Consider the following 25,633-nt stretch of genomic DNA (forward strand, 5'->3'; position numbering starts at 1 on the left):
TGTCAGGCCAAACCTGGTCTGACCAACAGCTACAAAACAGACATGAGCATGAGGCTTATGTCACAGTCTGGCTCAGTTACTGTGGCACTTCAAGGCATTGACAAGTTACTTCACATCCATTTCTTCATTGGTTAAATGGAGATAACACCAACTGCTTCGATGCAATGCTGTCATTAAAAATTATTTCCCTCTTCCTCCCATCTTCCCTTGGCCACCATCCAAAGGCTGCCACCTCTACTGACTTCAGAAACATGCAGTCCCTCTTCCTGAATAGTAGTATCCCTCAAAAGTCAATGGGTACATCTGTACTCTTTTGATAACCCAACTCTGCCTTTGGTGTTACTCTGCAGAGAATTACATACAAGAAGTTCTTAAACGATCAAAATTACTACAGAAGTGCTCTGTGTTTCAGTGCCAATATTACCAGGTGTAGGAATTCTCTTTTTTAAAACTTGAAAAAAAAATTATTCTGAAACGTTTCAAATGTCGAGCAGGGAAAAAAAGAATCCCAAATGTCAACACTTCCAAATGGAAAACAACCTGAGATGAGCTTTATATAAAGTAAGTGGGGCATTGCAGCAAAAGGTATATTTAGGAAGAGGAGAAGGTAGTGAGTGTTCTGGTGCAGTTGTGAGAAGGTGTCTCATAGGATGGGGAGAAAAAGAGAACAAACCCCTTCTTGAAAATGAGGACAAAGAAACAGAAGTGATACTAAAACCCAGGGTTGGCTAGATGATGGCAAATCCAAATATTCCCTTACTCATAAGTTTTACTAGATATTATTTCAGTGGGTTATTGATACACAGTTGTTTCACTTAGCAGGTATGCCATTCTTTTTGCCATCTACCTCCTCCTTGTCCTTGATCTACTTGATCTCTGCTCTCTGACTCTTCTGACTGTGTTTTTTGCCAAGACCCCAAGACATTAGTTTTTCCAGTTTCCCAGTGCTCCCTTCCACAAACAATCTGACACTTCACAGCGCTAAGGGCCAAATGTCACTGTTCAGCCACCCAAAGGAGGCAGGACAATGCACAGTTGTTCTTGAACAGATTAAGGAAAGCAGAGGAGCCTTAGAGCCTCCTGTTGATGAAGTACCAACACAGAAACTCCTATTTCTCTAACAGTTTCTTCTTCTCCTCTAGTAAAAGCAGCCATCAGCAGCCTCTTTCTGAGGCTGAAGCCCCACCAGGGCCCAGGCAGGTGGCTGTCCACAGCACCACACCACCCACAGCAGCAAAGGAGTCTTTTGAGCCCATGCCCAGCCCTAGCCTTGCTGTCACACATAGCTGCAGCAGAAAATCTTGTTCTCCAATTGCCTTTGGAACACCGCCTACTTGTAGAAGCACAAGAAAGCACAGAAGCTACCTGGGCTTGCATGCTGACTCCTGCTTCTCCTAAAGCTGCATTGAAGTTTAATCTCATTTGGACTGCATTGTGTGCATGAAAATAACAAACAGGTAGATCATCATGGTATTTGTTTTGCACGTTTTGTAACCCAGTTGCCTCACACATTTCTCAGAAGTACAAGACTCAACAAAGAATTTGCTTGGGAAAAAAAAAAGGGTGAATCATGATAGCTCTGCATAAACCTGTGCCAACAACACAGAATAACATACGTGAAGGCATCTTCTGTTTTCAGTTTGTTACACAGTGTCTTTGACATCTCAAACCCTGTGCCAGTAAATAACACACAAGACAGATGGACATAAGCTGCTGCTTGACATAAATAGCAGCAATCCCATTTATTGCTCACCTGGCTCTCACTGGGGCCCTGAAATGCTTAAGAGGAGGCTAAGAAAAGAGCAAAGACAAAACCAGAAAGAATTGGTGTGCAGGGTAAAGCCAACACTGTTTATTTTTACTGATCCCTAAGACCACGTTTCTGCAACAGTAGGGCACTGGTTCCCTCCTGTCACCACTGCCACCAGGGAAATCTTAACCCACCTGCTAAAACCTGACCTCCAAGACTGCTTACAGGCTACAGACTCACACTGAGTCTTTCATAGGGCCCTTGGTACTTCCAGTGTTACTGCCAGTCCTGCACTCCTCTCTAGCCCTTCCAAAGAGTAGAGTGTGCTGTGCCAGACACCAGGGCAATTCTAGCCCAGGGGATGTGAGATGCATGTGATCCCAGCACTCACTGTCTCTCCCTGCTGCTTTCCCAGTTTCAGCCATGTTTTGAAAAGGCAGGAGTCTCCTAGATGCAGACTTTCCAGACTGTCTAATGAGCACCAAAGCTCGGGCAGCACTCAGTGCTCTGTGCAAAGGTAGAGTGGGGAGGGTGGCCCATCCATTCCTGGCACTGCCCACCAGAGCACTCCTGACTCTTACCTGAGTGAGGCACTCTCTGGGCAAAGAACGAAGGAAAAGAGCAAACATTTAGGAACTTTTATTAGAAATAAGTATAATATTCAAAGTATTATTCTGTAAGTGAATCAATCAAGAAGTAATTAATATCAAGAATTAATATTAGCTTGCTTTGGACCCAGATGCACTGAAGTGCTGTAAAATACTGTATTTTTTAACACTGTAATGGTGTGGACAGACACAGTGTATTATTATTTCCCATACATATGTGAGCAGCATGACCACCATGGGGGCAAAAACATGAGCAGCTGCACATCCAAGGAAGAGAAAATTGCAACAAAAGGTAAACCTAAGGGCCTGCTGATAAGAAGGACATCCCCCCCAAATATACAAGAATGAGTGGGAAGACAAGGAACAAGATGAGCAGTATCAGAAACAGATGAGACCCACCCCCCCCCCTTGGGAAAGGGATAAGTAAAGGTAACAAAGGAACCATAAAATCGTGGAGCTTGAGCAGTTCAGATATTGCTGAATATCAATATGTAAAAGTGTGCACCACAGCATGGCACACTGCAAAGACTTTACAGATAGAGGAAATGAACTGAATAATGTCAAGTTCAGTCCTCTAAAACTTTCACAAATATCTCACATCTCTTCCCAACCCTCTTCAGAGATCAGTCTTTCATTCAAAACTAATATATAATGAACTAATATAAAATGAACACAATGAAACCAAGTCATTAGGTACACTACACTACAGCCATTTCCAAATTCTTGGCATGTGTAAATGTGTGCTTTATCTCACACTGCAGTGGAATCTTATGCAACACATGTTGAATCCAAGGCTCATGCCTCTTCAGACCTGACTGAATTAAGATGGCAAGTATGTTCTGCAAGCCATCTGCTTTTTCTGCTGAGAACAAAGAGAGTAAAAATGTTTACAGTTATTTGAAAAACTCCTGCCCTACTAGCTACATTTCACCAAAATGCAAACATACACATTCTAAAACACAGTTTAGTTACTTTGGCTAGAACACAGCTTTTATGGGGTATTTTGTTTACTGCAAGAGTTTCTAAGCTGAAAAAAAAATAGCTGTACACAATTCTAAGTTGTTTGAATGCCTTGGTTTTACAGTCTACAAATGGAAAGGAAATATAACCTTGCCCCCACAAATATCTAAAAAGTAACAATTTCCAATTATTTCCACAGCCACAAATACTGTGAAAAATAATCATCATTGCAGCATCACCATTACAGTTACGAAGGAAAAAAAACTGTAACATGTAACAGAACAAAAAATTAACAAAAACAATGGTTTCAGCTTATTGGAGTAGAACCTATTATTTTCATGTCAAGCCCTTTTCTATTTCAAGTTCAATACAACTCCTGGATATATGAAATTACCCTGAGTGACAGAAGAATAAGCTATACAAGCTAAGAGCATTGCTAACTGAAAAACTGCAAAACTGATTGGTGCTCAACCCCAGAGCTCACAGTGGATATTCTTACCCCAAAATCTTTCTCAAGTGTAGTGTGAAGGTATCTAGATGTCCTGGAAGGGTGAGAGGAAATTTAGGGCATGGCACACCAGTAGAGTTGCTGCAGGCTGTGCCCCAAGCAATCCCCCATGCAAGTCCCGGCACTCCATGTCAAGCTGCTCCTGACACTGCTTTTTGGAGGCTGCCCAAAAGTGCAACTCATATGGCCTCCCAGAAACTGCTCTGGCTTCAAGACAGAGAGTCATGTAGCCAGGTTAAAAGTTTCCAGAGCCCTCTTTGTTACAGGATGCAAGATCTACATGTCTGGGCATGCATCAGCCCAGACACATCCATCGGGAGGACACGGGGACACAGACAACAGTCAGACAAACGCTGGACTTGGGAGCATAAACACAAGTGAGACACATTATGCCCAGTGAAATAAATAGAGCGTGTCTAAAGGCTTCTCCCAGCTGCAATCGGGCTCACCCATGGCTGGCTCTTGGTTCAAACTCAGCAAAGAGACTGCACCTTCCTTGACACTGTCACAGCACTGGAGCACCATGCTCACAGGAGACTCTTCCCGGAGCTGGCCAGGGAAGGAGTGCATGGATGCGATGGCAGCTGTGGTACCGACAGGGGACATGTGGGCACAGCAACACCCCCAGCCATCCCTGACCTCTCCCTTTGGCCAGTGTCCTGTTGGAGAGCAGAGTCCAGCTCTGCCTGGCACAGTCCTCAGCAGCCCATGCTTCCCCTAAGGGTTACTCTACCCAGCTAGCACTGAGATTCATATACCATTAACAATACTAAAGCAGAGACAATGAGTTCTTGGGATAGGAGTGGGACCACTGTAAAACCATCAACTTCTCCAATTTTCTGGGTTTGTTTTATTTAAAACAGTATTTTCATATCTACCTTTTAGGTTACGTGTTCTTCAGACTTTTGTTACAAACTAAAATACAGAAATGTTTCATAAAACTTAGTATGGAAAACAAACTTCATAAAGTTCAGGTTGAAATGCATATTAATCAATCTTATCATAGTTTCTTGAAATACAAAGCTAGATTCTCATCCTGTTTAAGCTACCCTGAATTCAGTGTAAGTGAAAATATTCTCACCCTAGCTGGCTTCACAAATATTCAATTTCTTCATTTCAAACAATCAAGGGTAAAACTTATACATACTTGCTTGATGTTTATCCACAATTTCTTTAAACATAAAACCAAGTACATTTATTCTAGAGTTAAAAAAAACCCCAAACCAATACCCATCCCCTTGCAAAAAACAAAATAAAACAAAACAAAACAAGCAAACAAACTAAAAGCAAACAACAAAAAGCAGCACACCAACATCCTCCAGTGACTTCTGACCTGTTTTCAGGTCAGGTACAGTAGTTACCATTAGTGAGGTACATCAAAGTCACTACCACCAGAGAAACAAGGTCCATTTTCCCCATGGTTACAAAGAGACCAGAAGAGTACTACTATCTGTAGGGCTTTTATCAGCTCATTCAACTTCTCCCCCTATCATTTCCACCAGCTTTATTTGATCTGAATTTGCAGGCCAAAAAGTCCTTACTGACTACTATAGGCAATGCATGACCTGAGCAAAATCTCTGCAGCACAGAGGCAGGAGGTTCAAAAGGCCATTTTTGTTTAGGTTTTCTGATTGCCCTTAAAAGTTACACGTAAGACTTTAAAGGCCCCTGAGAACTCAGAAAAGGATAGTAGGGAAACAAAAGCTCACAGCTATCCTATGATATTTCAAGGTTTTGCTTCAGAAAAAAGAAAATACTGAGATTGCATACAACTATGCATGTTCTCCAGCACTCTTAAACTGCATCTTATTTCCTTTTATTTATGCTTTTTTGCTAGTGCTTGCTATGGGAACATATATTAGTTACAAATTATCAAAAGTAAGGTGACATGAGAAATCTTTTAAATAAGGCAAGACAGGCTAACACCAAATGCTCTTTAGAAAAGCATCCTATGTCAGCATGGATGCAACATATGCTTCTTGTGCAAGACCAGCAATCCCATCTCACAGTTCTGTCCATCTTCCATTACCCTGCTTCTGTAATGTGAAGGCACTGACAGATCTTACCGCTGTACAAAAGACGCAGTTGCATTCCTGAAGAGTGGTCATCTTATTCCGGGAATATTCACAGAGACATAGCTTGCACGTGAGGAGAGGCTCCAGAGCTAACTCTCCAGCTTCTGACTCATCAGCTGTCATGGTGTCAGGACAAGGCTTCTCAGCAGAGCCCATTCAGTCATTAATGGTGCAACTCAGCCTGAAAAGAGAAATCGGCAGCTGAAACTTTGTACAAGCCATGCAGTCACTTCCACTGCTTTGAAAATTTACATCTCAAACCCATGAAAGTACCTGAACACCCAAATGTACTACTCAACATCTTAGAGCCAGCCTCAACTTCATAAATTCAAAATTTACAAAGAGAGCACACCTCCTTAATAGACCTGAACTGGCTGGGTTCTCTGAGAACATTCACCTTGCTGGCACAAAGCACCTCAGTCCAGCTGCTTAAAACAAAACACACACAGATGGAGCATTACATGTACATATATATATATATATATATATATAAAATCAATCACTCTGCCTTTTAAAATGAGTTTCAGACTCATACTCCCACCCAAGAGGGATCCTTCAGTCTTCATTGCATCACACAGTTCCAGTGTCTCCACTCCCACTTTCTATTCCAGTTGGTGGCTTGGAAACTCCCCTAGGCAGTGCAAGACAGGAACAGAGTGCCACTTTCTAGGCAAGCACTTCAAACATTTAGTCTGTAATGCTGGTGGTGGGTACCATGAACTCCACCTTCTCTGTCATTGAGACAGTGAGCTGGCACTCTATTGCAAGAGGGATGGTGAAGGCATCTAAACCCAGGAAAGGACTTCAGCTTGCATGTGCTACTTCACACAGGACTGGAGCTTAAAACCAAATGAGTAAGCACATTTCATGCGCAGTCCTCTATTTTGCATTGCCTTAATGATACAAAAAGGAGCTTTTGTGCATCCTAATTTTGTTTATTCCTGGCATCCAGCTCTTCTATTTATTTCATATTTCTGAGGCATTTAACTGATGTTTGTGAACCAAGTGCACCAGCACTTTGACAGAGAGATGATCACCAGAGCCATGTTTTCACTACACGTCACAGCAGTGCTTGGGGATGAAATTTCTCTTCTTTAATGAGCAGCAGATGGAAATGCCATGTCTGCATGTAATGCTTTCTGGCCTAAGCATTTGAAAACACTGCACCATAATCATAAAAAATCTCAAGACCCTCATTCTTACTCAGTAACACTGAAAAAGGAATTAAAGAGAATATTCTTGTGCTTAAGCTGAAACAATGCAAAGCCTATTTGCAGATTTTACTAACCTCAGCACGAACAGTGGGGTTCACCACAGTATTTAAGGCACAGAAAAATCTAGCCACACCTCTAAGAAACTTGGCCCAACTTCCACAGATCTCCTTCTGAATACACTTTGCTGATGGCAAGACAACCTTCACACATATTTTACGAGCAGAGACCTAGCGGCCAGCTGTGCACAGCTGCTTGCAGCAGCACCAAGAGTACAGCTCTACTAAATCTGAAGAGCTGCATCACAAATGAAGGCTGCATGAACATGAAACCAATCAAAACCTATTGATGTGCCTGTCAGATCTGACATCTCATGAGGGAAATCAGAGACTTGAGCCCTTTGGTCCTCTTCTGCTGGCCTCCCCTGCAGCCCTGAGCACCCTGTGGGCAGGGCTGTCAGGTCACATTTGGCAGCACGTCCCTGCTGCCATTCAGTGGCTGCCAGAATGGCCAATGCAGCTGCAGACCATCAATGCATATGTGATGCACTGACTTGCAGTGCCTGCTGAATTCCTCCCTAGAGGGAGAATGATGGGGCTCATGGAGTTTGTGGAAGCTTTCCCTGCGGCTCCTACCTCATAACCTTACTCACAGCTGAGCCCATCCCCAGGCCTGTCCCCAAAGCCTCATGCCCTGTGCTCCCACAATCTGCAGGAAGACACTTTCTCTTCAAAAGTGAGGAAACAACAATAAATCTGGGCCAAAGAACACTTAACCCTTTCTAATTTTTACATTTGGTAGTTTCCTAAACTATCCTGTCAGAGAAGCCATCAGATTTGTACCTTGGAATGCCTTTCTTGTAAGCACACAGTTTCAAAAGATATAAGTATCATGGCCAAGATTCTGGCAACCAAACTTCTGACCACAAATCCAAAGCCAGCCCTATTTTTGTGGCTTGCTATCACTAGTTCATAACATACACTACTCCCACATTATTCTTGTTGCAGTCCTGGGGCCTGCTGCACTGATGCCCCTCTCAATTTGATCCATAGAGCTGCAGAGCTGGAGCTCCAGCATGGGCAGAAGCCATAGAAGGAAGTCTCCCTCTGAGTCAGGAACTGCAACAATCTTTTGTAATTACTGCAGCAGGGTGGGGGGGAACTCTGAGTCACTGGAAATGCTATGGCAGATCAAGAACTACCTGTTGTTTCAACCCACATGCTAGACATTATCTCAGTATTTAGGAGAATTGTAACACATTTACACTCAGGCTGTTTTTCAACAGCAGCTGCATCTGTACAGGTGAGCTACTCACCCTCACTCTGCAGGGATCTGAGATTTTCTTCATTTACACAGTAAAAGGCAGCAAAGCTAAAAGGACAGATGCACAAAAGAACAGGTAGGAATATTTCAAGATGTGTGAATGGATATAAAATGGATACAGCTGTTTCAAAAGTCAGTGTTCTTCTTATAACTAAAAGGGTTATGACCCTGCATGCAGGCAGCACTAAGGTAGCTGCAGGAAGATTCAGGTATATGATTGAGTTTTAGGGCTAGAGGCTAATTTTAGATGGCCTAAATCCAGCACTCAGTGTGACAGTGAGGAGCAGGCTCCTGACACACTACTCTGTGCTAGTAGCAACCTAATGCCACAGTGTGATGGCTGTAGGGACTCATTATGATATCCCATTGTTATTGATGATAACCCTTGTCCCTGAAGACTGTAGGTTAAACTCAGTTTTGCTCCTTGTCCCTCCACATATTCATCCTCCCCTCACACCAAGATGCCAGAGCACAGCTGAGGTTCTCCCTAAAACAGGCAGAGCACCCTGTGGAAAACTCCAGCAGACAGCACCAAGCACCAAGCAAGCCTGGCACAGCAGAGGATCCACACCCAGCCAGCCCAGGCTGGCTCAGCTCACTGCAGCCTCATTAACGCCATCAGAGTTCATCAAACGAAGCGAACAGGACCAGAGAATATGGAGACAGCTCCGTGTCCTGCCTGCTCAGCCCTTGAAAGAAACACCGTGGCTACCAGGAAGAGCACTCCTCCCACAGTCCCTGAGAGGCCAGCTGCAGCTCTCTGGGTCAGGCTGGCACAGGCAAAGCCATCCTGTTAGCGCCGAACACCTGCCTGTCAAAGGGACAGCAGACAGCAGACCTTTGGTCTGTTGACCCTGCTCCTTTTCCCAGAGCAACCCAGCCCACACTGGTCCTTCCATCTGCCCATGAGAATTGGGACCTCTGCTACTGCTGCCAAGGGACACATGCTAGGAGAAGAGCTCAGGGTTATAGAGGAGGGTAGCCCCATTCAACAGCAACTAGGCTCTGAGATCAGGTCTGCAGGGGAGGTTCCTTCTCATCAACATCAGATCAGATGGTGGTAACAGTATCGTCCTTCAGTTCCCAGCCTCTACTCCTGTTCTTCTCCAACACTTCAAAATGTGCTGTCCTCTCAAGCTTTCTAACTTTCTCCTCAACTTTATGAGCCCAGCAGAACTGACTCTTCCAGGTTCAACAGGGAAGCCATGAAGTTCCACCTCAGCTGCTCTGAATTCTTATGGCTTTCACTTTGCTACAATTGTACCACAGACTGTCATTACTTAATTACACATCCATCAGTCCTCTTTACAGAGGATTAAAATTCCTATTGTAATTACAAGCGAGTTGCCAATAGGTTAGATTGAAAATTAAGCATCTTGAGTGTATGTGTTGTGCACAGGAAGAGGGAGTCACTGAAAAATTAGTTAAGAACAAAAAGCAAAACATCTTTCCATATTTAGTTTATTTTAGTTCATATTTATGAATAAAAGTGATCAGAAATTGAAGTAAATTGAAAGTTTCTGAAAAAAAAACGGACACTCATATAAATACAACACATAGTTGTTAAGCACTAAAATCTTCCCTTTCATGCTTACAAACACAAGTGACCTGTTTAGGAAAGCATCCCAAACAAAGTAAGAAATGTGTCACTGAAACTGTAGTGCAGCACCTCAACTCTGCAAAAAAAACCTCCACTGAACAGCAGCACAGGCTCCATGAGACGTCATGGAATATGGACAAAAAATTCTTGAGGGAATTCTAATACAGAGAAATATACTGGTCTGAATCCTGCACCAGCGTGAATTACAGCAAGGAAGGGTCAAACTGGCCCTGGCATGCGTAAACACTCAGGAACTCGGAAGATCCATTTTTTTGTCTACTTCTATCAGCCACGAACACACATGCAGATAATACTCCTTTCGTACTGCACAGGATTTCCAGGAAATTTGACATCTTTCCTCAAATTGTATGCTGCTCAGCTCATAAGAACACTCATACTTCCCTGGCTGTGACCCTGACGGTGCTGATGGCACAGGACAAGGCAGGACCAGAAAGTCTGAACAGATGTGAACAACCTAGGGAGGGTCAGCCCTGTGGGGTGCAAAGTGCAGAGTCACCAGGACCACAGCTTGCCAAGTGCTCAGGCTTGTCAATGTTTCCATTTCACTCATCTGCCTGCGGACACTTTCGCTTTGTCTCTGGGAGGTGACAAAGCTTTGTGCTTTCTTGTCGCACTGGAACATCTCAACACTGCCCATAAGTAAGAAAACACTGGAGTGTGCTCAAAGCAGAAAGGGCTGAGAAGGGTAAGTATGAGCAGAAACACTAACACGAAAGGATGGAGCTCCTGAGTGAAATATGAAAACCAGAAGAAAAGCACTGGAGGAAGGAATGCAAAACTGGTCTGCCTTCAGGGCCTCCTGACATTAGTGTGTCTGATGTTTAACCTTGAAAATTACTTCCTAACAGCAAATATCTGTAATACCTGCTTCTAGACAGGTACCCATTGCAAATCCTGGCATTAGCATCCCGAAGTGGAAACTACTAACTCTCTGTGATGGGGATGAGAAAGCAGATGGGTGAGTGTCTGGGAGACAGCCAAGGTCAAGACACCCCAGGCTCCATAGAGGTATCAAAAATCTACAACCTACTGCTGAAATTTTCCCTATAAGCAGGAATTTTAAGGTAACATCCTTGTTACAGTCACACAGAGGCTCGCTTGAGCCTGCCCAGCTGCCTCAAACCATGACTACTACTGAAGAACAGAAGTTACTCTGTGTATGCGATAGAGAAAACAAGCCAGGCAGTCTCCTAAGCTACAACAACTGGACATTGCGATATGCCTGCAACAAAGTCACTGTATTTAGCTACAAAAAATGTGTCTGAAGGTAAGTTTCACCACTTAGAAACATCACACAGAATTCATTAGAGCCTCCTGCACTGAAGCTGGAAGAACATGAATGGAGTATGTTTAGCACCACAAGTTATGCTTTCATTTTTCACATGCTGCATCCAATTGCAAAAAACCAGAGCTCTTAGAGAAGCTACTTCAACTCCTGTGCTTACAAGCAATTTTGCTAAAGTTAGTCAAGCTGTATGCTTTTACCTGCAGCTAGAAGGAAGCCAAGAAATGCACAGGTATGAGACACAGTGCTCCAGGAAACATTAATGGAACAAAAAGGGTCCTTACTGTGTTTTCCCCTGTGGGCTGGCATGTCCATCCTGTGGGCAGGGGGAGACCTGAGAGGCCCCTCTGCCCCAGTACACCCATAAACCAGCACCCAGGCATGTGGACTTGCCTGAGTCCACATAAACACGGTGAGATTGAAAAAAGGGTTTAGGATACATGTGGGTCTAACACCTAGCACAGCACTTCTCTCTTTTACAATTAAAGAAAAAAAATAGCATCAAACAAACTCACAGCATGTGTGCTACACTCCTATTTAGTGTACCAGGTATTTACTAAACTCTTCTGGAGACACATTTGCAAGCACTGCAAGTAATTCTTTCTCATGCCCTAGAGATTTTTCAAGTAATCCACCCATTATGAAATTACTTCAATGCCATACAAAAACCTGGTTTGACATTGTTCGCTCAGGATTCTGCTGTTTCCTGTAACTAAGGCTCCCTCCTTAAAAAATAAAATAGAAAATGAAAACTACCTGAAAAACATGAGTGCTCAAAACCAATTCTAAAAATCAGGTCCTTGGGGAAAAAGAGTAATTACAGAAAGATTTAAAATATGTAACAAAGTGGTATTAAGATAATGGGGTCAAATTACAAGATAGAAACTGAGCTATGAAATTAGGACTTGTGAAGACAGCTGTCAGAAACCCCCATTTCTATCAATTTTAGTGAAATGCCATCACGACCAATTTTGGTTACAAGTCCTTAGCTGTCCCAACTCTCTCAAGACAATGTCATTCAAAATTTATTACTAAGACAGATTTTTTAAACTCAGCATCTCTGCTCAGAGTATTAGTCTAAGTCAAATGTACTAGAGCTTTTGTGGTCTTATACACAGACCACTAACCCACGGTGCATTAATTTCTCCTTGTGATATGCACTGCCTACACAGAGCTACCTATCCAGTCCATACAGAATTACTTATCAGGCAGTGATCCAGTTAGGCTGTAAAACATATGATTAAAGCCACAATTTAAAAAAGGCTTCATCTTCAAGAATGACTTTTAATCATATGTTTAAGTGCTCCTGTGTATCAAAGCCTGAATGTTCTGCTTTATTTAAATGAGGTTATTAAGAAGTTAAACAAGTACTTGGATTTTCTGAAGTCATGTTCTCAAAAAAATCAAACAGATCCACAAATAGAAGGTCTCATTTTAAATACATTCTTAATATATTCAAAATTACTGTATTACATCTGAGCCTTAAAATAGCAAGCAGTTGATTACATGCATGTACAAGGAGAACCCATTTCTGGATTACCATAATATGCTACCAAGCTGAAGCATTATAGAGAATAAAAGCATTTCAATATCTGTTCTCTTTGAGCGAGGCTTAAGAAAAGTCAGATGTATAATATTTCATGACAGCTTTCTACACTGTAAAATTTTTATTGTCAGAAAACTTGTTTAAAAGACAAGCAGCCTAAGTAAATGTGCTGGTACATGAGAACACACCAAAGGCAATTTCTCTCACTTGTTTTCATTGGAATGCCTGGGGAAAAAAAAAAAAAAAAAACAAAAAAAAAACCTTGAGCTGCTGTTCAAGAAGCAGTATCTATATGAAGTATTTTCATATCAAGCTAGCAACCAAAAAATAAATATATCAAATACTTTTAAAGGAATACAGTGAGTGGAAAGCCTCTTGCACAAAAAAAAAAAAAAAAAAGAAAAAAAGTTAAGGGACTGACTATAGTAATTCAGATCATGATCTGGATTTCTGCCAGAAATTTTTACACGAGCACTTTAGTATATTTAAAATACACATTGAAATATCACATACATCCAATCATTCCAAAACATTCTAATAAACCACAACACCACTAGGACACATGCACATCAGTCTCCACAAGGTTTTGAGAACACAGTTTTTGGATAACTTCTCCACTGTACTGCAATACTGTGAGGTATGAATAACTTTGAAAATTTAGAACACCAGTTCTTCACAGCAACTTCTTGAAACCCTATGTCAGTATGTCCTCAGGAAGGTGGGGTTTTTTTCAAGAAGACCATGAATATTAACTGAATACAGCCGAATTTATACTTTTTCTGAAACAGATGTGACTCAGCAGTTGTGGGAATCCTTTTTAGATTTCCTTGCAATACTGCTTGAGAACAGGCAAGAGGGAAAAAAGTGGGGTATTCCCCCTTCCACTCTTAAAAGCAGGAGAGTCCAAGAACAGGGAATCTACAAGATAAGGATGAAATAATGCTACTACTCACAGCTGCAGGGAGCTAGGAAAAGCACTTCTGGATCACTTAAAGACAAAAACATGTCAACTAAAAGAGAAATAACTCAGCCTGTTATTAAACTGAAAGCCATAATCAAAACATGGTATTTGACTCTTTCCAGTACTGACAGGAGCCTCACAATGGCAATGGAGTCCATGAGGATGGGAGCAAGCCATTCTGCATGGGATGAGGTCAAACCATATTGCAGAAACCATCACGTCCACTCAGTTCTGTGCTTGAAACTAGCACATATCAAAGTGCAGGACACAGCTCTATCAGAACTGGCAGGCTGGAAAACCACAGCTTCCTGCACCAGATCTCCTGGATGTGAGTGCTGGGCAGGCCCCTGGATTTCCATCTCAGGATGACCCAGATGTGCCTAAGCAGTGGCATGGTGCTGACTCCAGATGCAGGCTTATGGAGACCTCCTGGTCCTGCAGGAGGTCAACACCAGGATTCTCCTAAGGTTTTACGTTCATCCTGGTCACAGTGCTCAGTAAAGTTTATCAGCACAAAATGCAGTGAAACAAAATGCAGTCAGAGAAGAGAACTAGAATGGTTTTGGCATCAAACATTTCCAAATATTTCCAAAACATATTCAAACAACAAAATTATACCAAGTGGAATCCCAAGTACTGGTTACCAGGTCTGAGATTAAAATCTAAAGCTTTTCTAAATAACATCCTCTGTTCTTAATGACACTATGCAACATATGCTAATGCTAAGCTACAAGGAATTCCACCCAAACTAGTTTGGTGTACTTTACTTTTAACATCCTGTTGACAAGAGGTAATATACCACTATTAAATAAAAACACATTCTTCAAAATTACAAATGACAGATCTTTCTTTCAGACCACATGAAGGCTTTTGGTAACTGTGGCATTTACTAAGTAAAAGGAATTGACCTTTTGTGAGGTCAAATGGGTTGATAACTTGGCTAGCTGTCTTTGCTAAAACAGGAATAGAAAGTCAGATGTAACAATTTGCCTTTGACACAGAAAAAAATGTTTATTTTTGTTAATCAGATAACAAAACCTTGGGATATGCTAAATCCATGAGCTGGAATGTTTACAGTTTAGATAGGGTGTGTTCAGAAGACATTTGCAACACTAGCCTGTTTTAACAAAAGGATTTTTAGGAGATACTTGTAAACACACATTGTTAAAATGAAAGCAGTGGAAAAACAGCAGAAAACAGCTTCATGTGATTGTAGTTTGCACTCTTCTTATAACAAGAAAGTAACTGGACTCTCGGGGTCCACCGGCTGGAGACTGCCAAAGCTGTGTCGGGAGCAAGCAGTGTCCCAACTGCAGAGCAAGCAGGTCAAGGCAAACAGAGATCTGATACAAAGCCAGGCCTTCAAAGGGCCAGCAAGAAACTTACTGGTGTCAAGAGGAGAATGCAGAGTTTGCCAGAAGCCAAGGAACAACTCAATAGACAGAAACAATGAACCTGATCCTTCACTGAATTCTGCAAAATGTACTGAAAGCCATCTATTGGGAAAAAAAAAATTACCGCGTGTTTGTTTTTAGAAGGTTTTTGGACCTGAGAATTTTTCTTTCAGTGCTTGCAATAAGATGATACCTTTAATATCTCTCTCATGTAGTTTCGTTAAGCCACAGAAAGTGCAAACTTGCAAGAATATGGTCCTACAGACTTTTTTCATGGCAAGCATTGAAAAGTACTTTTAGCAACTTTAGATTTACATCAACAGAAATAACAGATTAAGTTGATTTTCCTCCTATAACGATTTTTGTGTGGCTGCTCAGTGAACAAAACTAATACATATAATATTTTAATCTGCCCCTATCTAATCTTACAGCCAAATACACAGCTGATTATTATACAATAAATATGCTATTTGAGGTAACCAAAATAAAAGAATTGAAACATTGAAAACTGCCCTTGATCCAAATGTACCTCAATGACTTAGAAAGCTTACCCAGTGGTAACTTTCAACTTTTAGCTACAAGGACAGACAGTCAGTGAATCAAAGACTGGAAGCCAAATCTGAGGATTAGACCTTGGGGAAGTCACTATCTCTAACATAAGCCTTTGCCATTAAGAAAACAACATGAACAGCTATTGACTATGCTGAACAATAGTAGAGGTTTGGACCCGGACATGAGGCTGTTTTGAAACTAAACACATTTACTGAAGTAACTATTACTACTGCTTTTCATGACTGGTAGTTAAACTAGTCAGAGTGTATCCCTAAACCACCCCTCTGCCAGCTCCTCAACAAGTCCTTCCAAAGGCAACTGGAGATGAGGAAAGGACAAGTTCCAGCTCTGGCCTGATCTGCAGAGGCAAAAAAGGATAAGTGAACACCAGTAACAGTCTCCTGACTTACCATCTCTCTCCTTGTCCTCTCAGTATTCACATTTCATCTCCCTCTTTCCCAGCCCACACATGGGAAAAGGTAAGAGCCCTGCATGGTGGGAGATAGATCCTGGGAAGAATTCTGCTGCAGAATTCTTCCCATATTGCCAGCTGCTCCAGTGTGGAGGAGCCCCACGTGCCCAGGCTTTGAATTTGGGACGCCTCTAACCTCTGATAGGCCTCACATACGCGCTACTGAACAGAAGATGCAAGTTATGCTGGAACAGCAAAAATACCTTCAACTACTGTTAGTCATACACTCTTGACTAGCTTTAACAGACATGTATTTTTAAAACAACTGTATATTCCCATTTATATAAATAAACACTTTTAACACACATTATCTATTTTGCTCTGCATTTTATTAACAGTGTAAGACAAATATGACATTTGCTTAAACCTGAGTAAAAAAGCTGTTTGGCTGACGACACTATCACACAACACAACATTGTCTCATTGCTGCCCTGCCCTCTCCCACCTTATTTTCCACATCTCCCTTCTGTCTCTGTGCTTCAGGCTCCAAGCATTCACAAGAAGCTTTCTGCCCGTACTGTGCCAAGCACAGGGAACACAGTAGTTTCTCAGGGGCTTGATGCAACTACTTAGAAATCCAGATGTTAGTATATGTAATGTAATGTCATATATACATGTAATATATATGACATGTAATAAACCAGAAGTGTCCATCAAATGCAGTAAGAGGTTTGCATTCATCACTCCCTCACTTCAATTCCAAATTTCAACATTCATTGCAGAAATAATTACAAGGTAGAACAGCAACCTGCAAACATACAAGATTTCAGCCTCAAGTGCCTCAGCCTCTGCTAACAACTGGCTAGTCTCTACACGATCTTAGCCTTGCAGTCCAAATCCTGCCAAGAGGAATGTTTCCAAAGGAGTGCTTTTCAATGGACCTGTGCATTATGTGTCCAAAGATAAGCAACTGGGAGCTTATCTTTGTAAGAAGCTGCCCCACCTCCCAAACTCTCAGAAAAATGAGTAAGTAGAACTGAAAAGGACTCATAGACTTGTTACATTATAGGATTACAGTTTTACAGAAAACTTTCTAGAAACTTTCTGCTAGCTATGACATTCCACCTATGACTATGACAACTAATGCCTATAGGCATTTTGTCCTCATTGTCGTGGAATTTGGAGAAAAGACAAGAATTTCTGGCTTTTTTCTATTCTTCACAAGTGCATGTTTCCTTAATTTGTTGGTCCATCCTCCCAAAATGTGATAAGCTAAGTCAACAAGGGGGTTGAAATTGCTCAAGTCACGCACATTTGCAACAAAAACATTGACCAACACTAAAAATACATGTCCTCATAGTAGTATTGTCTAAATGATGTACATGTATGTGGCTTCTACTTCACCCTCGGCAAAGGGCACGATTGCCTTTCCCACAGATTTTCTGTGGAAACTGAGATGAAGAATCTCCACCACTGAAACCATCAGGGCAACTGTGGAGAGGTCAAGAGGGTGCAAGATTGCATCTTCTCCATTGTGCAAAATTTCAGCAAGCAAGTTATTGCTGGCCCCGTGGATGTTATCTTAGCCCTAAAATGGGCAAACCCCATGGGGAAGAGTTCCAGTATCAGTGGTTGGCAGAGCGCCCGCTGCTCTGAAAAATGTTCCAGTGACTGCAATGGTAAACAGCCCACAGGATCAGCTCCATTTCCCCAATGACTACAGCTCTGGAACCCTCTTTTTTTTTTTTTTTTGAAGGGGGGGGGGGAAGACTGGCTTGTTTTCCTTCATCATATCCCCACCTCCATGAGAATGCTTCAAAAATTAATCACAGGCAAAACATATTAACTCTCCCATCTACTGCTCAGACATAACCAGTGCCAGCCTGTGTGTCACTGCTTCTACTTAATTCTGGAATTTTCTTTGCATGCAAAGGATTAGCCTGGATGCGAGTTGTCATGAAATGTGTTTTTCCTTCTATGTACATAGGGATTTGGAGCGTGCAATTTTGAACTATTTGCAGCTATATATACACACGTGCAAAGAAATCTCCCCTACGCCACAGCAACACACAGCACGTAAGAGTGTAAGCAGAGGCAGCCTCAAGGAATCAATTTAGTCCTCAAAAACAGATACAGCTCTTCTGTGCCCATGATTTTTCCTTTTTGCAAATATATAGAACATATAAATGTTTTCAAATCTGCAAGTTTCCTTCTTGTCTATCTGAAAATTTAACAGTTTGTATAACTAAAAATGAATATCATCAAAGCCTCTGTCAGCTACCCAGACTATGTCCACTCCTTGAGTAATGACTCACATCTTACACTTTCCATCCTCTCCTCATTTTTATAACAAAGCAAAAGGCAGAAAAGCTTGCAACAGACGCAAATACTGACAGCCTCAATTAAAGGGCAGAAGCATGAGCATGACAGTAAAATGGTAATTCTTCCTTCTAATAAAAAGTGATTCTGTATTCTGTCTCCTAACCAGCATCTGGACAAACTAGAGAAGTTGGTGCATAAGAACTAAATGGTTCAGCAAGTCCAAGAGCAAAGTGCTGCACCTGGGTCAGGGCAATCCCAGATATGGGTACAGAATGTGAGAAGAACTCACTGAGAGCTGCTCTGCCAAAAAGGGCTTGGTGGTTCTCGTGGATGAAAACCTGGATATGAGTCAACAGCATCAGTGCTTGCAGGCCAAAATGCCAACCACACCCTTGGCTGGACCAAAAGCAAAGTGGGCAGGAGATCAAGGGTGGGGATTCTGCCCCTCTACTCTGCTGAGACCCCCACCTGGAATTCTGAATCCAGCCCTGTGGTCCTCGGCACAGGAAACATATGGCCCTGTTTAGAGCACATACAGAAAAGGGCAACAAAGATGATCAGAGGGCTGGAACAACTCTCCTCTAAAGACAGGCTGAGAGAGCTGGGATTGTTCCACCTGGAGAGGGGAAGGCTCCAGGAACACATCAGTGTGGCATTCTAGTAGCTAAAGGGGGTCTATAGAAAATGAAAAGTAGTTTTTACACAGGCTGATAGCGATCTAAAAGTGGAATGGTTTTAAACTAGAAGAGGGGAGATTTACTAGAAAAGGGGAGATTTACATCAGGTGTTAGGAGTAAATTCTTTCCTCAGAGGGGTAGTGAAACACCAGAACAGACTGCCTAGAGAAGCTGTGGATGTCTCATCCTTGGAAGGCCAGGTTGGATAGGACTATGAACAACCCGGTCAAGTGGAAGGCGTCCCTGCCCATGGTAGGTAGGCTGGAACAAGAGGTCCCTTTCAACCCAAGCCATTTCATGACTCAATGCTCTCTTGTCTCTCCTTGCAACAAAAAGCATGTATAACAAGTACCCCTGACGGCTGTGTCTACAACAGGCTCGGGAAATACACAGGAAGAAACTCCATGCAGGGAATCTGCTCTAGTGTGCTTGGACCCAAAAGTCAGATTCACATGTCCCAAATCACTGTGCCTGGTGCTGGCTGGCTTTGGTACTCCAAAGAGATATTGACTCCAGAGAGATATTGACTCACTCAGAAGGAGCAAGGATGCTAAGTTAGCCCAAACTCAACCAAAGCTGGAACTGTGCTTGCAGGAACCAAGGACACTCAAAGCAGAAGGTAAACTGGTGACCTTTCTAACTACATATCATGGGTTTTCTCTTGTGGGCTGAGCAGATTCCCCTAAAAATATAGGAAAAAATCACCCAGATCTTGGGCAACTTATGACATTTTTTCATTATTATAATAGAATAAAAGAAACCAAAAATGAGAAACACATATGTCATTGTGCACAAGTACCAATACATACAAAGAGATCTAGGAAACTCAAAAAAAAAAGTGGTTTTTTACATAGCTGCATTTTTTATTTGAAAGTATATTTGCAATGCAATTAACCCAGTTATGCTCTGGAGCCTAAAAGTTTCTACTTGGCACCTCTGTCCCTCCTGGAAGACTAGGAGTTGGAAAAGTTCTACTTCAGCAGGAAGGGAAGGATACGGACCTTTGTAATTTGAGATACTCTGGTTTTTTTGGTGTTTTAGTATCTCCTAGCAGTGACCTACTTTATGAATCTAAAGCCCACTCAGTTCCCACTGAGCCGAAACCATTTAGAAGAGACACAGAACGATTACTGAACACTATTTTCTTACTGATCAGCACAAAGTTATTTGGCACAAGCATCTCTGTAAATGTTTATCCAAGACTAGGTAAATTTGCAGTGTATGATGGCCCTCAGACCTGTGCTTCTGTCAAGTGAGAAGGCTCATAGTCTAGCACTGCAGCTCAGCTATGCTTCAGCAGAAATACAGAATGCTAGAGGCTGAGCTTAGTATCAATGCTGTATTTCCCTTTGGATCTCTTCTTTCTTGTTCTGTTCAATGTTTCCCTTTGCAATCCAAAAGAAGATTAGTTTTCAAATGGAATGAATGTAAGGTCAAAGAAGACAATTTGTAAAGTGCATTATACTGGGCTGTGCTTTAGCATGGAGAAACCAGAGGAAGAGGAGGGAACTGTACCCAGCTCTGGGCAAGTACCAGAGGAAAAACACAGCTCCAGAATCACTTTCAGCCTCACGAAGATGAAGGCAAAGTCTGCTTTAGGATATGCAAGGAGGTCTGATGAACTCAGCTCACAGTGACACTGGCAGCCTGCCACAGTATTTTGTTCACGTGTGCCTGAGATATCCATGGGCCCAGAGCTGTAATTATGGTCTCAGATATCACAGTAGTACTAGCCCAGGAGATATTTATGGATCTGATATGTACAATCTATAGGCACTGTGGAGTTTCAGGCACATTCAAGAAAACTCCCCACTCCAGAAGAGGGACAGCAAGTCTATAGCAGTTCTTTTGAGCTACATCAAAGCAACACACTCTACTGGGTCTCACCACTGAAAGGTCTGAACAGGGTGAACTGCAGGGACAGAGCTCAAGCTCACACTACAGATGATATCAGAGGCATACTAATGAGCTGTGAACCAGGTTAAGCATTAGCACTGCTTGTTTCCCTACAGAGTGGCTGGCTGATTCTCAAGGTTGCATTTTAAACTCACAATAATAATATGGACAAGTACACACTTTCCTACACCAAAAGGGAAAGGTCAGACAACCATTTCCATACTATTTATTTCCACAAAGCTTCTGAAGCATTTAGAGAATAGAGTGCAATCCAAAAACCTAGCTAGAGAGAAAAAACTCCAGATTGCTTGCCATTTTTATTGCTAATTTTGCCCCCAAGCATATTATCCCACAAACAGAATCGCCAAAATATCACATCTGCGGGAAAGAAGCACACAACATCCAGCGAGGTGCATGCAGAATATCCCTCAGCATGGGGAGCAGAAACCATTCCAGGTTGCCAAATGCTAGTTCCACATGAAGCCTAGGGAGGTTTCAGTGTTCTTGTGTGAGCAGACAGGACTTTGTGGGAAATAGCCCCATCAGCCAGTAAGATGCATGGGAGAAGAAGAGTCTGACTGTCATCACACTTGCTTGGCTCTGGAGTAGCTCTGATTTAGTTTGAAAGAATACCTCCACTTTACTACAGCTTTAGACACTCTGCCAACACACACTTCTCAATCCATAATCTAAAGCATTACTTTCAGCAGCATAACTGGAGCCATGCAGCCTTATCAATGTGCAGTACTTTCTCCAAAATAGCTTATGTTCATCGATGGAAGTGTTTCAGCCACTTTCATGTTAAAGCAACAACCCACTCACATTCAGGCACAGACAAGTCCTATACAGGACAAGCATCAGGACAATCTGTTTGTTTTGAAAAATATTTAAGAACAGGATTTTGAAACTTCTATTTCCGTAAATATTGGAATCCCAAACCCAGTGCCTGCCCTTAACCGAGACCGCTTGCCCTTCAGGCTGAGGGCAGCCAAACGTATCAGATTGCTCTGCCTGCTCACAGGCAGTTGGAAAGCTGCATGGGGGTATTTCAGTCACAGCCTGTATCTCTGATAAAATTTACTTCTTTAAAGCATTCAGTGTCTATTGACCAAGAGGATTCGAAGCCACCCTGCAATGCTTTCTTTACTACAGCAATTCTAAATATTTTACAACTTACAGTGCTCTCTGAAGGAAGACATTTGATATTGCTGCATGCAGTTAGGAAGCAAAGTGCTTCTGTATTACAGAAAATACAGAGCTTTAAAATAAACTAGACTGAAATATCTTCATTACAAAAGCTGCTTTGCACTGAGATGCCTTACAATGAGAAAGCAGGGCAAACATTCCAGTAAATGCAGTTGTCTATTCTCAGTGTCAAAAAAAATTTAAATGCAAACTAGAAAACTGAAGTATGGTAGATTTTGTATGTGCTTACATAAACGACATAACCCTAAACCCTGATCAGATTAGAAGTGTACATTAACACGGATTAGAAGTTAACACATGTACAATACAGATTAACGTATTTTTTCCTTCCTGATACCAGCTGCAGGGAACTGTGGCAGAAGAAATGCCTTTAAACCAGGAGGAAGTATCAGCATTTTAAACTCAGGCTTCCTCCAGCTTAATCAGGTATTTTTTCAGTATGAAAGAAGTTCTTCTACTTAAACTAAAACATATGCCATTTTAGTAATTGCCTTTCACACAGATATATCCCAATTCTGCAGCATTTTTAAACACTTCACATAGCTATTTCTCCAAAAGTTGCACTGACAAAAGTCATTTCACCCTTTTGGGAAGTACTTGACATCTATTTGTTTTCAGGCTTTTAACAGTCAGGACACCAAGGTTTCCTTCTGCCTCAGCTCTAAGCACCACATAGTTTGATTTTAGCCAAACCACAAATAATATTTATTTTAGCTATTTAATCATTCTAGTCCTTACCTTAAAAAAAAAAAATTAGAAAAATAGCCTTTTCCTCTTCCATTAGAAGCAAATGCTGGCTTTCTGTTCTTGAGGGTATCCTCTGCTCTTAAGGAAAAGCAGACAGAAAGCTGCATCCAACATACCTTGAAAGGAGAGTAGCGCTCACTGCCAGCTGTGTGACTTTTCAGCGGCTGCACTCAGACTCGGGCATTCCCAAAGAACCACGATGCCACAGAGCCGCGGAGCTCGCGGTGAGGAGCGGAGCCGATCGCTCTCGCACGCCCTTCCTCGTCCCTGGCTGTCTGACAGCTGAACACTTTTAAATGCTGCAGCAGGGCTCGTCTCCCAGCCCCCGTGTCACTCCGAGAAATCATCCCCTCCCTGCTATTAAGTGCGTGCTGCCATTATATCTTACCGGCGCGCCAGAGCCCGCATGCAGTGGCTGTGGGAAAGCTGCATTTATTTGTACAGGAAGCTTGAGCGCAGCACTTCCTACTTCCCATCCGAGACCCAATTCAGCCGCAGGTGATCGCTGACACCCGGGCAGCTCCCTGCCAAGGCACACCCTCACCCTCTGCTTTGGGTCTCTGGGCAGCTTTCAACCACGGCTCCCACCCGAGCCCCGACAAGGTAAAACTGAGAGCAGCGAGGCTTCAGATGTGACACTCATCAAAGCCCTCCCAAATTAACCTGTTTGGGGAGAGCAGTTTGCATAGCAGCTGAAACCTCTCTGGCTTCTGCTTGTGAAAAATGTCATCTAAAAAAAAAGCGATTTCTTCACGTTGGAGGGGAAGTGAGCAAAAAATCTAAACTCAAAAGTGAAGTACCCGTGTAATTTCAGATCTGAGTGTTTAATGATGATGGTGCTCGTCCTACTCTGTCAATACTAAAATTACACTCTTGAAGCTGTCCCTGTGTGCAAGAGGGGTTGGGAATCCTGCAGTTCTGTGTCCCAGACCTAAGGGTGTGATTCACAGCAGCCAAGTAGCAGGAGAATATCTAATTGTGCCACATGACACCAAACCCTCAAGAACTTTTCCTGCTGTAGGAAATGCACCACACCCACAGATAAGAAATATAGATATATCAGAGTGCAGAGGGTGCAGAAAAACAGAAGGAAGTATAAATGTTAATCTACAATTTTCTTATGATGAAATAAATTTACTTTGTACTTCATGCAATCATTGCTGGCATTTTGCCTTCAGTACTTTCCTGTGAAAAATTATATATAGGCATTTCTTCCGGGGTGTATAAAAGCTCACAGCTGAGCTTTTAGTTATTTTCAGACAATTATACTGCATTAGATCAATTTAAGGGGAGAAAAAAAAAAGCTTGTGCAACTTTAATTCAGCCTCCTTGTTGAATTATTCCATTATATTACAGCTTTGCTTGAATTACCATCATATACTCTTTTCATCTCAGAATAAGCACAAACTTACAATATATCTATTTAATACTGGTTGTTATATATAATTTTAGACATAGTTATATGATATATATATAATTTATATAATTTTATCCGTACAATTTTTATATATTTTTATATATATATTTAGGGAGGGAGAGGATAATAACCAGAAAAAAAAATAGCTGTTCTAACTTGAGGGATCTTGTTTATCTTTATGGTATTCATCAACAGGGTTACTACAGGATTAGGCAAACTAGAGCCATGTCACATTTACTGCCACTTGAGCTAGGAGAGCATTTCCCAGTAGAAGCAGACATATATATGCTCAGCAGTGGCCAGTCCTAGACAAGACTCAAGAAACACTGAAGGCTCAGAGCTATTTTTTAGGCTCTAGAGCAGTACTGAAAATGTGGAATTCTTTGGAAAACTTTATGAGTAGAAAATTATTCACCTTCTGTGGTTAGATTTTTATCCTCCATATTCTGTTCTAGTATGAAATATCTTGAGCCTCTATCACTATTCTCTTCACTACCTTCCCTCTGCTTCCAGCTCCTATATTTTCCTCCTGCAGCTGCTCCCTTTGCTACTCTGCCTCCATCACACAAGAACTTGATAGGCCACAGATGAAGCTCAGCAGGAAAACTCTCCCTGTTCTCAGCCCCTGTGCTCAGCACCACAGCACATGAACAGCAAAAGGCAATTATCTCAAGGAGGAGAGTGGTGAGAGAGGGAGGATGAAGGAAATCAAGTCATTCATGCAGGTGTAGGAAAAATAGCAGGGTAGTAAATCCAGAAACAGAGCAGGGCAGCTGCCAATAGCAGAGTAGCAAAAGTAGCGTCTGGTTTGATCCTTACTCCTTGCTGGCACACAAAACAAAAACAAGCTTCACTGAAGGAGCCTCCATCAGTGAAGAGACAGAACTACAACAAAGATTAGCCATGTTCCCTTCAGATAAATGATGAGGCCAGCTTTTATCTTGGGGGGGATGTTCTTTTAAACTATGAAAACTAGATTTAGTACATTAAAATGCACAAAAACTCTGGAAACTTCAGCTACAAACATCCCATCGTATTTCTATCCCTTTTGCTGTCCCATTCCCAAACTGTCTCCATGAAAGTTATAATGTGATTGCATAAACGTGCAAAACTGCTTACAACAAAGCAGTTGTAAGCTTTAGACATCACAAAATTGGTGAGA

General features: G+C 42.0%; 1 protein-coding gene across 3 annotated transcripts in view; it reads right to left on the minus strand.

The window, feature by feature from the left end:
• The window catches only part of RNF144B (ring finger protein 144B), a 54,600-nt gene extending 30,981 nt beyond the window's left edge, over positions 1–23,619 (minus strand). The window contains exons 1-2 of one of the 3 annotated variants that reach the window (XM_018918294.3): positions 23,443–23,619; positions 5,893–6,082 (exon numbers count right to left, since the gene is read on the minus strand). In XM_018918294.3, the coding sequence (XP_018773839.1) occupies positions 5,893–6,057 (165 nt within the window). In that variant the 5' untranslated portion in view covers positions 6,058–6,082; positions 23,443–23,619. Of the gene's footprint in view, positions 1–5,892; positions 6,083–23,045 lie in introns of all 3 variants that reach the window. The other 2 variants (XM_009093899.4, XM_050970877.1) reach the window with 2 other exon arrangements.
• Between the last annotated feature and the right edge of the window lie 2,014 nt (positions 23,620–25,633).

This window comes from Serinus canaria, chromosome 2, assembly GCF_022539315.1.
Source record: "Serinus canaria isolate serCan28SL12 chromosome 2, serCan2020, whole genome shotgun sequence".
Taxonomy (NCBI): domain Eukaryota; kingdom Metazoa; phylum Chordata; class Aves; order Passeriformes; family Fringillidae; genus Serinus; species Serinus canaria.